The 14,222-nt window shown below is 35.3% G+C and overlaps 1 protein-coding gene and 1 non-coding gene across 3 annotated transcripts; one reads left to right on the forward strand and one right to left on the reverse strand.

Annotated features, from left to right (window-relative positions):
- Positions 1 to 324: 324 nt before the first annotated feature.
- Positions 325 to 397, reverse strand: TRNAC-GCA. The gene has a single exon. It is a non-coding gene; the product is annotated as a tRNA-Cys (tRNA).
- Positions 398 to 3,582: 3,185 nt separating this feature from the next.
- On the forward strand, positions 3,583 to 5,363 carry LOC122453326 (protein SET-like). 2 transcript variants are annotated; one of them, XM_043487301.1, is made up of 2 exons: positions 3,583 to 4,427; positions 4,469 to 5,363. In XM_043487301.1, the coding sequence occupies exons 1-2, from the start codon at positions 3,614 to 3,616 to the stop codon at positions 4,474 to 4,476; spliced, it is 822 nt and encodes a 273-aa protein (XP_043343236.1). In that variant the 5' UTR covers positions 3,583 to 3,613; the 3' UTR covers positions 4,477 to 5,363. The 2 variants fall into 2 exon arrangements, with proteins under 2 accessions (XP_043343236.1, XP_043343235.1); XM_043487300.1 differs by having other exon boundaries at positions 3,583 to 5,363.
- The last annotated feature ends 8,859 nt before the right edge of the window (positions 5,364 to 14,222 follow it).

Raw genomic sequence — 14,222 nt, forward strand, 5'->3', positions numbered from 1 at the left:
GAGAGATATATGTTACACATGGATGCATGCCATGTTAACTAGGGTAGAATCATAGAAAACATGAGTTAAAATCATTTGTTTTTTAAATTTAACTAACTGCTAATATATTTGGAAGAGAACAGAAAATAACTAATCTATAAAAGCAATGCAGTCCAACACATCCCATATTAATTGGGTTTAAAAATGACAAGTGAGTGAATGAAGCCGCTCAGTCGTGTCCGACTCTTTGTGACCCCATGAACTGTAGCCTAACAGGCCCCTCAGTTCATGGAATTTTCCAGGCAAGAGTACTGGAGTGGGTTGCCATTTCCTTCTCCAGGGGATCTTCCTGACCCAGGGATCGAACCTGGGTCTCCTGCATTGCAGGCAGATGCTTTACCGTCTGAGCCACCAGGGAAGCCCCAACTTCATGTTAAATGCTGGAATATTACAAACATGTGTAAAACACATTTCCATCCCTCAGGATACTAACAAGAGACTGCAGTCACATAAAACTATAAAGACATGTAATGTGGTAAGTATCACCATAAAAGTATGCAGAGGACACACAAGAACCACAGAAGAAAGTGTTATATCTGGGATGCTGTTCTCCCTAAGTTTGTAAGGATCTTATACAGCAGATGGGTGGAAAGTACCACACAATTACTAAGATAGTCTGATGTGTTTTAGTGGATGCTAAATTGTTTAGTATGCTTGACTGCAAAGGAATGTCCATGCTAGAGAAAAGTGTAATGGGAAGAACAGCACATAAAGTGGAATAAAAATATTAAGACCCCCTTAGAATGCTCACATGGCTTGCTGCGCTTTTCCTTTATAATATTCAGTGTCCTTCTAATTACTTGTTCAGGACTATCTTCTCTACTAGACTTTAAAATCAAAAATTGCAGGGACTGTGTCTTGTCTTTCCTACTCTGCATAGTTCCCAACACACAGCATGCATAATGTCCTGGGAAAAATCCAAAGGAAGGGAAATATGTACTTGATATGGTGCACCAGACAAAAACTGACTAGAAAGTCACAGGGAAGGGAGCAGCATGTGTTAAACAGTGTCTTTAGAAGATCTGACTGGACGTAATGTGAGGGATGGCTTAGATGAGGTATTAATTCACACTCAGAACTCATTCCTGGGACGGTAATAAGCCTGGAAAGAGTAATGACAAACTATGCTAGGAAGAAAAGGATGATTTATAGGTGTATGTTTAACATAAAGCTGCCCATATTTTTCAAAGGAAGAATAAAAAGGCTGAAGAAAGCAACAAGATAGAAACAAAGACTTAACTTCTAATCTGAAGGACAGGAGGAAAACAGTGATTCTGAAGGAAAAGGAGTTAGTTTGGCGGAGGAAATTAACAAGACTTGATAAGAAATACAATTCAAAGATAAGGTGTCCATAGGTTCGTGGATTTATCTCTGGGCTTTCTATTCTGTTCCATTGATCTATATTTCTGTCTTTGTGCCAGTACCATACTGTCTTGATGACTGTGGCTTTGTAGTAGAGTCTGAAGTCAGGCAGGTTGATTCCTCCAGTTCCATTCTTCTTTCTCAAGATTACTTTGGCTATTCGAGGTTTTTTGTATTTCCATACAAATTGTGAAATTCTTTGGTCTAGTTCTGTGAAAAATACCGTTGGTAGCTTGATAGGGATTGCATTGAATCTATAGATTGCTTTGGGTAGAATAGCCATTTTGACAATATTGATTCTTCCAATCCATGAACACGGTATGTTTCTCCATCTGTTTGTGTCCTCTTTGATTTCTTTCATCAGTGTTTTATAGTTTTCTATGTATAGGTCTTTTGTTTCTTTAGGTAGATATACTCCTAAGTATTTTATTCTTTTTGTTGCAATGGTGAATGGTATTGTTTCCTTAATTTCTCTTTCTGTTTTTTCATTGTTAGTATATAGGAATGCAAGGGATTTCTGTGTGTTAATTTTATATCCTGCAACTTTACTATATTCATTGATTAGCTCTAGTAATTTTCTGGTAGAGTCAAGACAAAAGTAATAAGGTTTGTTATTGAAGTAATTTATTTGCCTAGGTCTTTTGTCTTTTTTATTGCTGATGAGTTAAAATCTAGCTTAAGAGTAAAGATAATATCACAATTGCTTGTCGTCATTATTGTTGTTCAGTCACTAATCATGTTGGACTCTTTGAGACGCCATGGACTGCAGAATAACAGGCTTCCCTGTCCTTCACTATCTCCTGGAATTTGCTCAAACTCATGTCCATTAAGGCAGTGATTCCATCCAACCATCTCATCCTCTGTCACTCCCTTCTCCTGTTGCCCTCAATCTTTCCCAGCATCAGGGACTTTTCCAAAGAATTGATATTTCATATCAGGTGGCTGAAGTATTGGAGTTTCAGCTTCAACATCACTCCTTCCAATGAATATTCAAGGTTTATTCCCCTTAGGATTGATTGGTTTGACCTCCTTGCTGTCCAAGGGACTCTTAAAAGTCTTCTCCAGCACCACAATTTGAAAGCATCAGTTCTTCAGTTCTCGGTCTTCTTTATCGTCCAAATCTCACATCCATACATGACTACTGGAAAAACCATAGCCTTGACTATATGGACCTTTGCCAGCAAAATAATGTCTCAGCTTTTTTAATACGCTGTCTAGGTTTGTCATTGATTTTCTTCCAAGGAGCAAGCGTCTTTTAATTTTGTGGCTGCAGTCACCAGTGACTGCAGTGATTTTGGAGTACAAGAAAATAAAATCTGTAACTGTTTCCACCTTTTCTCCATCTACTTGCCATGAGGTGATGGGACCGGATGCCACAGTATTTCTTTTCTGAATGTTGAGTTTTAAGCCAGCTTTTTCACTCTCCTCTTTCATCTTTATAAAATTGTTTAAGCTTACTCTATTGATTTATATGTTTATTTTTTCCTTAAGCCACACTTTGAAGAGTGTATTTACAAATATGAATACTTTTTAAAAAATCTATAATTTTGCTTAGAAAAATGGAATCACAGCTTCTGACCTCCACTTTTCACAATGACTTCAATAAACAGGAATTTACATCATTGGAAACAGTTTTAAATAGGGTGCTATGGAGTATATCCTTGGAATCTCTCCTCTTTCTAAACTTACCAATGAAAAACAACTTCGTACTCCCCCATAACAATATTGACTTTGTTTTCTTCCTTCAAGAGAAAATATCAAACCTTTTCTTACGTTTTTAGGGGCTTGGGGAGTTATTTTTTAAGAGAAAAAACCTTTCTGGTATACTACATTTGAATAACTTTTTTTTTTTCTTTCAGATCATGAGCTTATGGGGACTACAGGTCTGGATCAATAGCACAAGCACATCAAGTTTTCTTAAGCCCTGGATGAAATGCAGAGGGAGATCAATTCATGGCCTCAAACTTTCTTCAAATGTTTTGTTTCCCAATGACCAAAGGAAAACTATAGCTGTGTCTGCTTCGCTTTTTCCTATGACCAGATATTTTCAGGTTGATTTTTAGAGTGCATATACCAGTTTTCATCTTTACTTACAAACTTAATTTTAGCAAGAGAAAAAGATGGTTTAAATGTACTATAAGAATCACAAGTTAGAGTTCTCTGAGCTCGCAGTTCCTTCTCCTGGGAGGGTTCTTGGCTTTTTTTCCCCAGCATGGCCCCCAAACACCAGTCTTCTCTTCCACCCCAAGCGAAGAAACTGAAGAAAGCCAGGCCGACTCCTGCCTCCAGGCCAGACGAGGCATCTGCTTCTTCAAATTTGCCGAAGGAAGAAAAAGAACAGCAAGAAGCAATTGAACATATTGATGAAGTACAAAATGAAATAGACAGACTTAATGAACAAGCCAGTGAGGAGATTTTGAAAGTAGAACAGAAATATAACAAACTCCGCCAACCATTTTTTCAGAAGAGGTCAGAATTGATCACTAAAATCCCCAATTTTGGGGTAACAACATTTGTTAACCATCCACAAGTGTCTGCACTGCTTGGGGAGGAGAATGAAGAGGCGCTGCATTATTTGACAAGAGTTGAAGTGACAGAATTTGAAGACATTAAATCAGGTTACAGAATAGATTTTTATTTTGATGAAAACCCTTACTTCAAAAATAAAATTCTCTCCAAAGAATTTCATCTGAATGAGAGTGGTGACCCATCTTCAAAGTCCACTGAAATCAAATGGAAATCTGGAAAGGATTTGACGAAACGATCAAGTCAAACACAGAATAAAGCCAGCAGGAAGAGACAGCATGAGGAACCAGAAAGCTTCTTCACCTGGTTTACTGATCATTCTGATGCAGGTGCAGATGAATTAGGAGAGGTCATCAAAGATGATATTTGGCCAAATCCGTTACAGTACTACTTGGTTCCTGACATGGATGATGAGGAAGGGGAAGGAGAAGAGGATGACAACGATGATGAAGAGGAGGAAGGATTGGAAGATACTGATGAAGAAGGGGATGAGGATGAAGGTGAAGAAGATGACGATGATGATGAGGGGCAGGAAGGAGAGGAAGATGAAGGAGAAGATGACTAATGGAACACTGATGGATTCCAACCTTTTTTAATTTTCTCCAGTCCCTGGGAGCAAGTTGCAGTCTTTTTTTTTTTCCCTCCTCTTGTGCTCAGTCATCCTGTTTTTGAGGTCTCTTTTCTCCTTTATACCATGGTTCACAACTTATTTGGGGAGGGGGGAAATATCTTGAGCAGAATTCAGTGGGAAAAGAATCTCTACCCCTTTCTGTTTCAAATTCATTTTTATCCCTTCCTGTCTCAACAAAAACTATGGAATCAACACCACCATGCTCTGTGGGAAAAAAAGAAAACCTTCTGCTTCCTTAGCTCTGCTGGAAGCTGGAGGGTGCTAGGCCCCTGTGTAGTAGTGCATAGAATTCTAGCTTTTTTCCTCCTTTCTCTGTATATTGGGCTCAGAGATTACACTGTGTCTCTATGTGAATATGGACAGTTAGCATTTACCAACATGTATCTGTCTACTTTCTCTTGTTTAAAAAAAGAAAAAAAAAAACTTAAAAAAATGGGGTTATAGAAGGTCAGCAAAGGGTGGGTTTGAGATGTTGGGTGGGTTAAGTGGGCATTTTGACAACATGGCTTCTCCTTTGGCATGTTTAATTGTGATGTTTAATGGACATCCTTGCAGTTTAAGATGACACTTTTAAAATAAAATTCTCTCCTAATGATGACTTGAGCCCTGCCACTCGATGGGAGAATCAGCAGAACCTGTAGGATCTTATTTGCAATTGACATTCTCTATTGTAATTTTGTTCCTGTTTATTTTTAAATTTTTCTTTTTGTTTCACTGGAAAGGAAAGATGATGCTCAGTTTTAAATGTTAAAAGTGTACAAGTTGCTTTGTTACAATAAAACTAAATGTGTACAAAAAAAAAAAATCACAAGTTAAGTCAAGTAAAACAAGGAAAATATTATAAATTTTGGACAATAGGGAAAAAGAGACAGGGAAGCCTTAAAACATTTATTTTAAGAAGACAAAATATTTAGAGTGAATGAGTAAAGTCTGAAACTTGTAGGATCATAATTGGGTGGGGGGAGGGAGTAAAATTAAAGATATTTGACTCTAAAAGCTCAAGTAGCATAATGTCCATGAAATAAATTTAGGAAATGAAACAGAAGCCCAGAAAAGTAGTACCAGGAAACCACTGACAGCTTCCTCTTTTTAAACAAAAATAGTAAAAAGTGAATACTAGGGCAATGATGGAGAGACAACTAATTACACTGAAATCATTTATCTAGACTAAAGTTTATGATATGCAACCCAAGTCCTTATATCATGAATTTTAAGAATCCAAACACTAATATGTTTCAGTTTAGGCAAGGTAACATATATATATATATATATATATATGTATGTATGTATAGTAGAGATAAATATATAGTTCTAATTTCTAAAGTAGACTGTACTATTGTTTGCAATTATAAATTTAGATGGATAAATAACCCAAACCAGTTTTTTCATACTCAAAAAGTATATGTCAATTTTTGTTTGATAATCACCTATAGACATTGTATAGTTTTCAAATTTCCCTGTGATGTATTAATTAATCATGCTGGGTTACACTTCTATAACTTTATATACCTGTTTTAATTAAACTCTTCTCTGCTCTAATTTAAATCACTCAGGATAAACTGAGTATTTATAAACAAGTTGTTATATAATATTCAGATATTATGAACAAGGAAGTATGATGTAGCCCTTATCTTCAATCCATGTAAAATCTAAGCAAATGTTCCAGAACCATATCTCAAACATTTTTTTCTGTTTCTGTTTCTGTTTTCTGTGTTTCTGGAGCCAGAAAATCTGAGTTCAAAATCCAATAATGATACCCAGAATTTATAATTGTGAAAGGAGTTTACTCCTTTGTGTCTGAAGATTTTTTTTTCAATTTTAACAAGAGGGCATTAACTGCCTAAACATATTATGAGAAGATTAAAAAGACAGAAAAACAAAAGTAAAATAGACTGTAATGATATCATTATATATAATAACATGTATCCTTTGTCTCTGCACTGATCATACAGTCTTTCTAAAAGGGAAAAAATAATGGTAGAAAAGTTTCCTTTTATTTTATCCCTACATACATAGTCTTTCTCCTTAAATGACAATGGAAGTTATTTCTCTTACTTTTCAATAATTACAGTTACCTGCTATTGCATTTCTTTTTACTAGTGCCTGGATATCTGCTTTGACTCCCAGCCTGGTAATCATAGCCCTGCTAGGATATGGTCAGGCCTCCTGTTACTGCCTGCCCATCTAACTCCAACCTTTAGTGTCAGTTAAACCTGCTTAATCTCCTTCTCTTGTCAAAGAGCTTCTTAGTCATATTTTCAGTTCATGGAATTGGAGAAGTGTAATTTTTATTCACTAACTTCTTGTTTGAGACTTAATAGTATATTTAAGATGTGTTTAGAATCAAGAAGAGGTAGAATGATAGAATAGAGGAGAAAAAGAGAGTGTGATATGGAATATTTGACCTCCAAAGACAAAGTAATCATTTAACACATCTAGTTTTTTAAATAAATGCTCTATTCTAAGAGAGAAGAAAAGATTCTACCCCAAACCAGGATTACTGTAGTGGGATTTGGGCTTATATATTCTTTTATATGGCTCAGGTGTGTTCCACAGCTTTCTTAACATGCTATGTATAATGCAGTGGTTATTCTCCTGGTTCATATCCCTCTCAAGTACTAAATTATCACATGAAAAATATGAAAGCTCTATGACACCACACTTAAAACACTTCGTCGTCAGGCAGGCCACTGACAGTAGGAAGCCACTACATAGACTGACCACAACAAAAACATTAGGAAATAGGAAAAAAGCACATGGAGAAGTGCAGGCTTGTAGTTACTAGAAGTGATGACACAGGGCGAAGAAAGAAAATAGTTACAGGCTCATGATGCCATCACTGTGAAGGAGCCCAAATAGTAATTCTTATGTATTCCTGTGTATGAGACTGATATGCTGGAACTTGAATATTTACTCAAGTAAAACTACATTTCCTACTTGAGTATAATTTCCTGTGGTTCTTACCACTAGCTGTCACTTTTCTTACACTGCTGATGTATATATATGAAACAGTGTCCTGGATGTTCCCTCAGGGGTCTGTAACCCTGGATTACTATTGGCTGCTAGAATACCAGCGTGACCAAGATTAACATGAAACTTTTGTTTACACAACATAGTTGTTCTGAAAGGGAGAGAGGTGTTCCATGTGGATAAGGATAGAAAATAGTTTAAAATGATTTATTAGAGGAGATTTTGCAACAAATATATTTCCTTACTATCCACTTGCTACACATTTTTAGGTATTATCAGGAGGTGGAAAGTAAATGGAGATTTCAAGGTCCTTTCCATACTAATTGAGGGTGTGGTCAGGAGCTCCAGAAAGTGAAAAGTATCACAGACCTATAGGTGGTGTTAGCTGGAGGTCAGTTCTATGACAGAAGAGTACCATTTTCATAAGCTCACCCTCCAATATTACTACCAGTTATTGGCACTAGAAAAATTGTTGGTCATCACGACGATGTTTAAGAGATATTCCAGGAGTGAAGCTTAAGCAGATTGAGATCTGTCCAAAATTTCAAACCTATAGTTATCGTTAAAAGGTGTTCAATTATCAGAAAAGTTATGCGTTCAAAGAAGGATCACTACCTTTATGTATGGACTACATTTGAAATTGTGAACAAATTTTAGTAGTTGCCATGTAGAGTAATGGTCCAGTTATAGCACCTGTGGCAGGTGTCTGGCATAATAGAGCTTCCAGTCTTGCAGAAAAAATAATAACCTTAATATTCTATGACATCTTCCATATCAATTTATATCTCAATGGTAATAAATATAAATATAACAATTTCTGACAAAATACCTTGATGTATAGATCTCCTCTTTATTTTGATACAAGAATTTCCATATACTAATTTCTTTTAAGGAAGTAATCTGAGATTTTATCATTTCTCTTTGTGTTGATAGAATAATTTTCCTTATCTATGCTATGAAAATAAATATTATTAAATAAGTATAAAATATTAAATAAATAGCTGACTCTGGCTATTTATGTCTTCTAGATAGCAATAATCTCTCTGGTAGAATAAATAGATCTTTCAAAACATAAAAAAAAAAATACTTTAATGGACTCTGATGGGCCTGTTAGTTAAGAAAGACAAGGACTCTTGTTCACAAATGGCTTACGGATATTCTTCAATTGTCTTGTGTAATAAAATGGGAGGTATTCAAACTGACAGACCCAGCCAGAGAGAAATAACATGGTGGGTGATAAGAAATAAAATGGAAGAGAAAGTGAAAGGGCAGAGGACTAGAAAGTAGAGAAGAGAAGAAGGAGGGAGAGAGAATATTCAGTCCTATGGTGGGATGCCAGGGTGCATCAGTGTTACTTAAGTTGTCCAAGACCTTAAAAAAAATTGGAAAAGAGCTGATTTCAGGTCAACAAAACAAATGTTTGGTCTATTAAGATATGGCAAAAGTCAGAATGGGACCTGGAAACTATCAACAGCAGAGAATGAGATGCTGGGATGTTGCAAATAATGGAAATTTGCAAAATCACTAAAAGTATTATAGCATTCAATTTTGGCAAAATCACTACTAGTATTATAGTATCCAACAATCTAAAAAAAGCTGATTCATTTTCAAATGTTTATAATTTGCTTTATTGGGCATTTCTTTTAAATAGGAAATAAACTTGGATTTAAAAATTGAAGTCAATGAAAAACCAGATTCATTTTATGAAATGTCATTCTGAGAAACATTTTTCTAAATCACATTGACTCCATTAATATGTATTTTAATACTCTTTTTAATGCAACGGAACTAGCTGTATTAAAATTATTGAGGCTCTATTTTGTAAAACCATTTCTTTTATCTCTCCCAAAACCTACAGCAAGAAATAACATACTTTTCATTCATTTTACACTAAAAGCGTAAAAGTATGTCATCTATCCAATTTTCAAGGTTTCTTGCTGTAAGGATAATGCTTTTGTTTTCCAATCACTGCTTCTCCGACTGGTGGGTAGTAGAAACAAAAAACATGCAAACTCAAAATTGACATGCTTTGCAGAATCTGAGACGAAATGTTTCTCTGCCTATCAGTTCAAGCAGAACATATAATTATTTTCACATCTCACAGGAGTAGTCCTTTTTCAGTGTTAGATTTCCTTAATGCTCTGAGTTGGCAATGACAGGGAGAAAAAGAAGAAGGAAAAAAAACACATTTGGGGACTGTCATTTGCAATCAGTTCTTTGAAACTAATTTTGGAATGACTTTTAAATTCTGCAAAACATTTATCAGGCAATTCTCTTGATGGCGAAAACAGTTATTTCTCAGTTAAATTTGCCATGAAGTTTTCCCAACTCTTTGTCTCATTTTTGACAGGCTATTTTCAGGAACATCATCACCATAAGGAAGGTAGAAGTGTGGCTCCTATCCTAGGAAGACTTTCATTAATGCATTATCTTTTTCCAGCTTTACAGACACATTAGGTATTTAGGTATTGACTATGGCACGGTACTTGTATGGGTAAAAATCATAATACCATTATCTTTAGGGCTCAATTTGCAAACTGGAAAATGATTCAAATTTAAATTCTATGAAAATTATCTTCCTTGGCAACACAGTTCATGGTTAGATTTGGTAGGTATATAACAATATAAAACAATTGTTATTTTTATAATTTTATAATTTTATAACAATTATTTTTATAATTGTTATTTTATAACAATATAAAATGTCTTGTTAAGAGCAGCGAAACATTTAATACCCTGATACTGAAACTATGCTAAGGTGTTAGGAAGTGTAATGAAACACAGGTAAATTAAAAGGAGCTATAGTAAAACTATAGTTTGATCACACATCAGACTTTAATCCATGTCTAATACTTGCTGCAAATGTAAAACGTAACAAAAAATTGTACTGAAGAAAATAGAGGAATAGCAAGGTTATTTCCTTTGTGTCCTAGAAGATATACATATTAAATAAGGATGGGCAGTGTAACAGAATCTTATTGATCATAATGAAAATTCTCAATAATCTATATCTTTATTTCCATAGATTTACATCAATGTTAAAGAATACATCCGAATGGTACAACTCTTGACATAACTCTCTGAAGATGCATCCTGAAGGCTTACTCTGAAATAAACTCAGTTGTGAGAACTGCTGAATAGTGATATAAATAGAAATTATTCTAGAAACACTGCTAGGGTTTAAATTAGAAGCAATCACAGAGGATCGCAAATGTATCATTTGAAAATATCTTTCTATGCTGTTTTCACTGAAATTAGAGAGAGCAAACTTAACAATTACTAAGTTATTAACACTATGGTTAGAATCAAGCCTTAAAACTTTAGCACTAGAGATAGAGTCCTTCAAAATCTATAGCCAGTCTACTACTCAGATTGATTTCTTACCAGCTTTCTTTTCTTCTTCTACCACTTTTACCATGTCACCCACTGAGAACCAAGTAACACTTTATGCACTTTCATAATCCCATATACTTGTGTGTGTACATTGTTGTCTCTTTGTGTACAATTATTTCCAAGGTTAAAAATGGTGAATTGCTGTTCATTCCTTCAAACCCAGCTCTGATAAACCTTCCCTGACAGCACAAGAGAGCCATCCATTCCTTGTTTGTACCACAGCAATTTGCGGTGTTCTATTAGAATGGGAACCATTTTAAATGTCTATATAAGAACTGACATTTTCCTATCAGAGGCACATCCAAGATGATAAATTCTTTCTGTTAAGGTGATCACCCACTTCACCTGCACTTTTAAGTCACTGAGATGTCTCTGTCCCATTATCCTCTATGACACCATAAGGAAAAGAAGAGTTAAGATAAATTCCATTACATATCTTTGTCCATTTTCTGTATAGACCCTCCCCACCCCTTTCTACCACCACCATGACTCTCAACCATCAGTAAAAAAGGAAGTTCAGGGGCAAGGTAGATCATATGACACAGTTGGAGACTGAACTTAACAAACACAAGTTGCATTATAAAACCTAAATATTAGGAATGAGGCACCAAATTTGGCAGGTTCGGTACAGCTGCAAGACTTCTGCCGAGAAAACAAAATGCAACAGGATCATCTTTAAGAAGCCATGCATAAAGTTAAAAAAAAAAAAAAGACTAGAAGGTGACATGACCTATAACCATCACAGCTACCCAGGAATCAGGGATAGGAATAAGCGTTAAATAGCAGGCTATTGAAAACAGTTGCAAAGCCACAGTAGCATTTTGAAGAGAAATCAGTCCTTAGACTGTAAGACTTCTCACAAACCCTGCTGTCATATATTGTGCCACAATGTAATTATTTCTCAATTAATCTTCCATAAAGAAGACAAACTTTTTGAAATTATAAATATAATCTATTTTAATTTTGAATCACCAACACATTAAACAATAACTAATAAAATATTTTAACGAAAACTTGGAGTAATTACAACAAAAACACAGCAGGTTTTTTAAAATAGATATCTGGCAATTATTTAATGAGGAATTCATTATGTTTCAGACTATTCTTCTTCATAAAGTGCAGAGGAAATTCAAATAAAAATTAAGTTCCTAACTCCAACATTTAGGTCAACTATTATAAAGTGATGTTGAAAGAGGAAATGTTAAAACATAACTTTGGCAGTAGTCATTTGTAAAATTAATTTAGAAATCCAACCAAAAGTCCATCAAGTAGGCATTAATTCTTTTAACAAATATTTATTGAGAAACCACATTTTATTGAGAAAAAGTAGGCATTTAGTTCAGTGGCCACAGGACTGGAAAAGGTCAGCTTTCATCCCAATCCCAAAGAAAGGCAATGCCAAAGAATGCTCAAACTACCACACAATTGCACTCATCTCACATGCTAGCAGAGTAAAATGCTCAAAATTCTCTAAACTAGACTTCAACAGTATGTGAACCAAGAAATTCCAGATGTCCAAGCTGGATTTCAAATAGGCAGAGGAACCAGAGGTCAAATTGCCAACATCTGCTGGATCATAGAAAAAGCAAGAGAGTTCCAGAAAAATATCTACTTCTGCTTCATTGACTATGCTGAAGCCTTTGACTATGTGGATCACAACAAACTGTGGAAAATTCATAGAGAGACAGGAATACCAGACCATTTTACCTACCTCCTGAGAAATCTGTATGCAGGTCAAGAAGCAACAGTTAGAACCAGACATGGAACAAAAGACTGGTTCCAAATTGGGAAAGGAAAACATTAAAGCTATATATTGTCACCCTGTTTATTTGACTTATACGCAGTGTGCATCATGCAAAATGCCAGACTGGATGATGCACAAGTTGGAATCAAGATTGCTGGGAGAAATGTCAATAACCTCAGATATGCAGATGATACCCCTCTTATGGCCAAAAGAGAAGAGGAACTAAAAAGCCTTTTGAAGAAAGTGAAAGAACAGAATGAAAAAGCTGACTTAAAACTCAACATTCGAAAAACGAAGATCATGGCATCTCATCCCATCACTTCATGGCAAATGGGGAAACAATGGAAACAGTGACAAACTTTATTTTCTTGGGCTCCAAAATCACTGCAGATGGTGACTGCAGCCATGAAATTAAAAGACACTTGCTCCTTGGAAGAAAAGCTATGACAAATCTAGACACCATATTAAAAAGCAGAGACATTACTTTACTGACAAAGGTCCCTATAGTCAAAGCTATGGTTTTTCCACTATCATATATGGATGTAACAGCGAGACCATAAGAAAAGCTGAACACCGAAGAATTGATACTTTTGAATTGTGGTGTTGCAGAAGACTCTTGAGGGTCCCTTGGACCACCTCTTGATCAAATCAGTCAATACTGAAGAAAGTAAGTCCTGAATATTCTTTGAAAGGACTGATGCTGAAGCTGAAACTCCAATACTATGGCCATCTGATGCGAAGAACTAACTCATTGGAAAAGGCAGTGATGCTGGGAAAGATTGAACATAGGAGGAAAACGGGATGGCAGAGGATGAGATTGTTGGATGGCATCACCGTCTCAATGGACATAAGTTTGAGCAAGCTCCAGGAGTTGTACAGGGAAGCTTGTACAGGGAAGCCTAGACAGGGAATCCTGGCGTGCTGCAGTCCATGGGATCACAAAGAGTTGGACACTACTGAGCAACTTAATTGGGGCATTTAGAAAATAAAGTATTTTATATTCTTCAAGTGAGCACTATTTCTATAATTTTGTATCTATATTTCCTATAGAAAACTATGAAATTCTGTTAAATTAAAAACTTGAAAGGTAAGTTATATTTTATAGTCTCATAAATATAGGATATTATATTTCATCTTATTTTTAAAATCTGCTTATAAAATATATAGTATATAATATACAATTTTACTCTATATTATATATATAATAGACTGAAATATAACCTGATACTTCCTATTTTCCTTCTTAGTCATTTTTCCTTTTTTAAGTCACCTTTCTTCTCATCACCTCAAAGGAGTGATACGGTAGTATACATAGAAAGAAGGTAATTATCATGATTTCAGACTTTCACTTTACATTTTACAAAGTAAAATGTAATAGGGCTCTTTCATTTAGGCAAAAGACTTGGGGTTTTAAGAGGGAAAGATTTTCCTTTTCTTCCCATCTCTCAAAGCTAGTAAAGGTTTTCTCAGGTTTAGAGAATGGAGGAGAACTAGCAGGGAACCACTAAGAATATAGACACAGGGAAGTGTCCCAGAGTTTCTGTGCTTTGCATTCTT

The sequence above is a fragment of the Cervus canadensis genome, chromosome 14, assembly GCF_019320065.1.
Source record: "Cervus canadensis isolate Bull #8, Minnesota chromosome 14, ASM1932006v1, whole genome shotgun sequence".
NCBI lineage: Eukaryota > Metazoa > Chordata > Mammalia > Artiodactyla > Cervidae > Cervus > Cervus canadensis.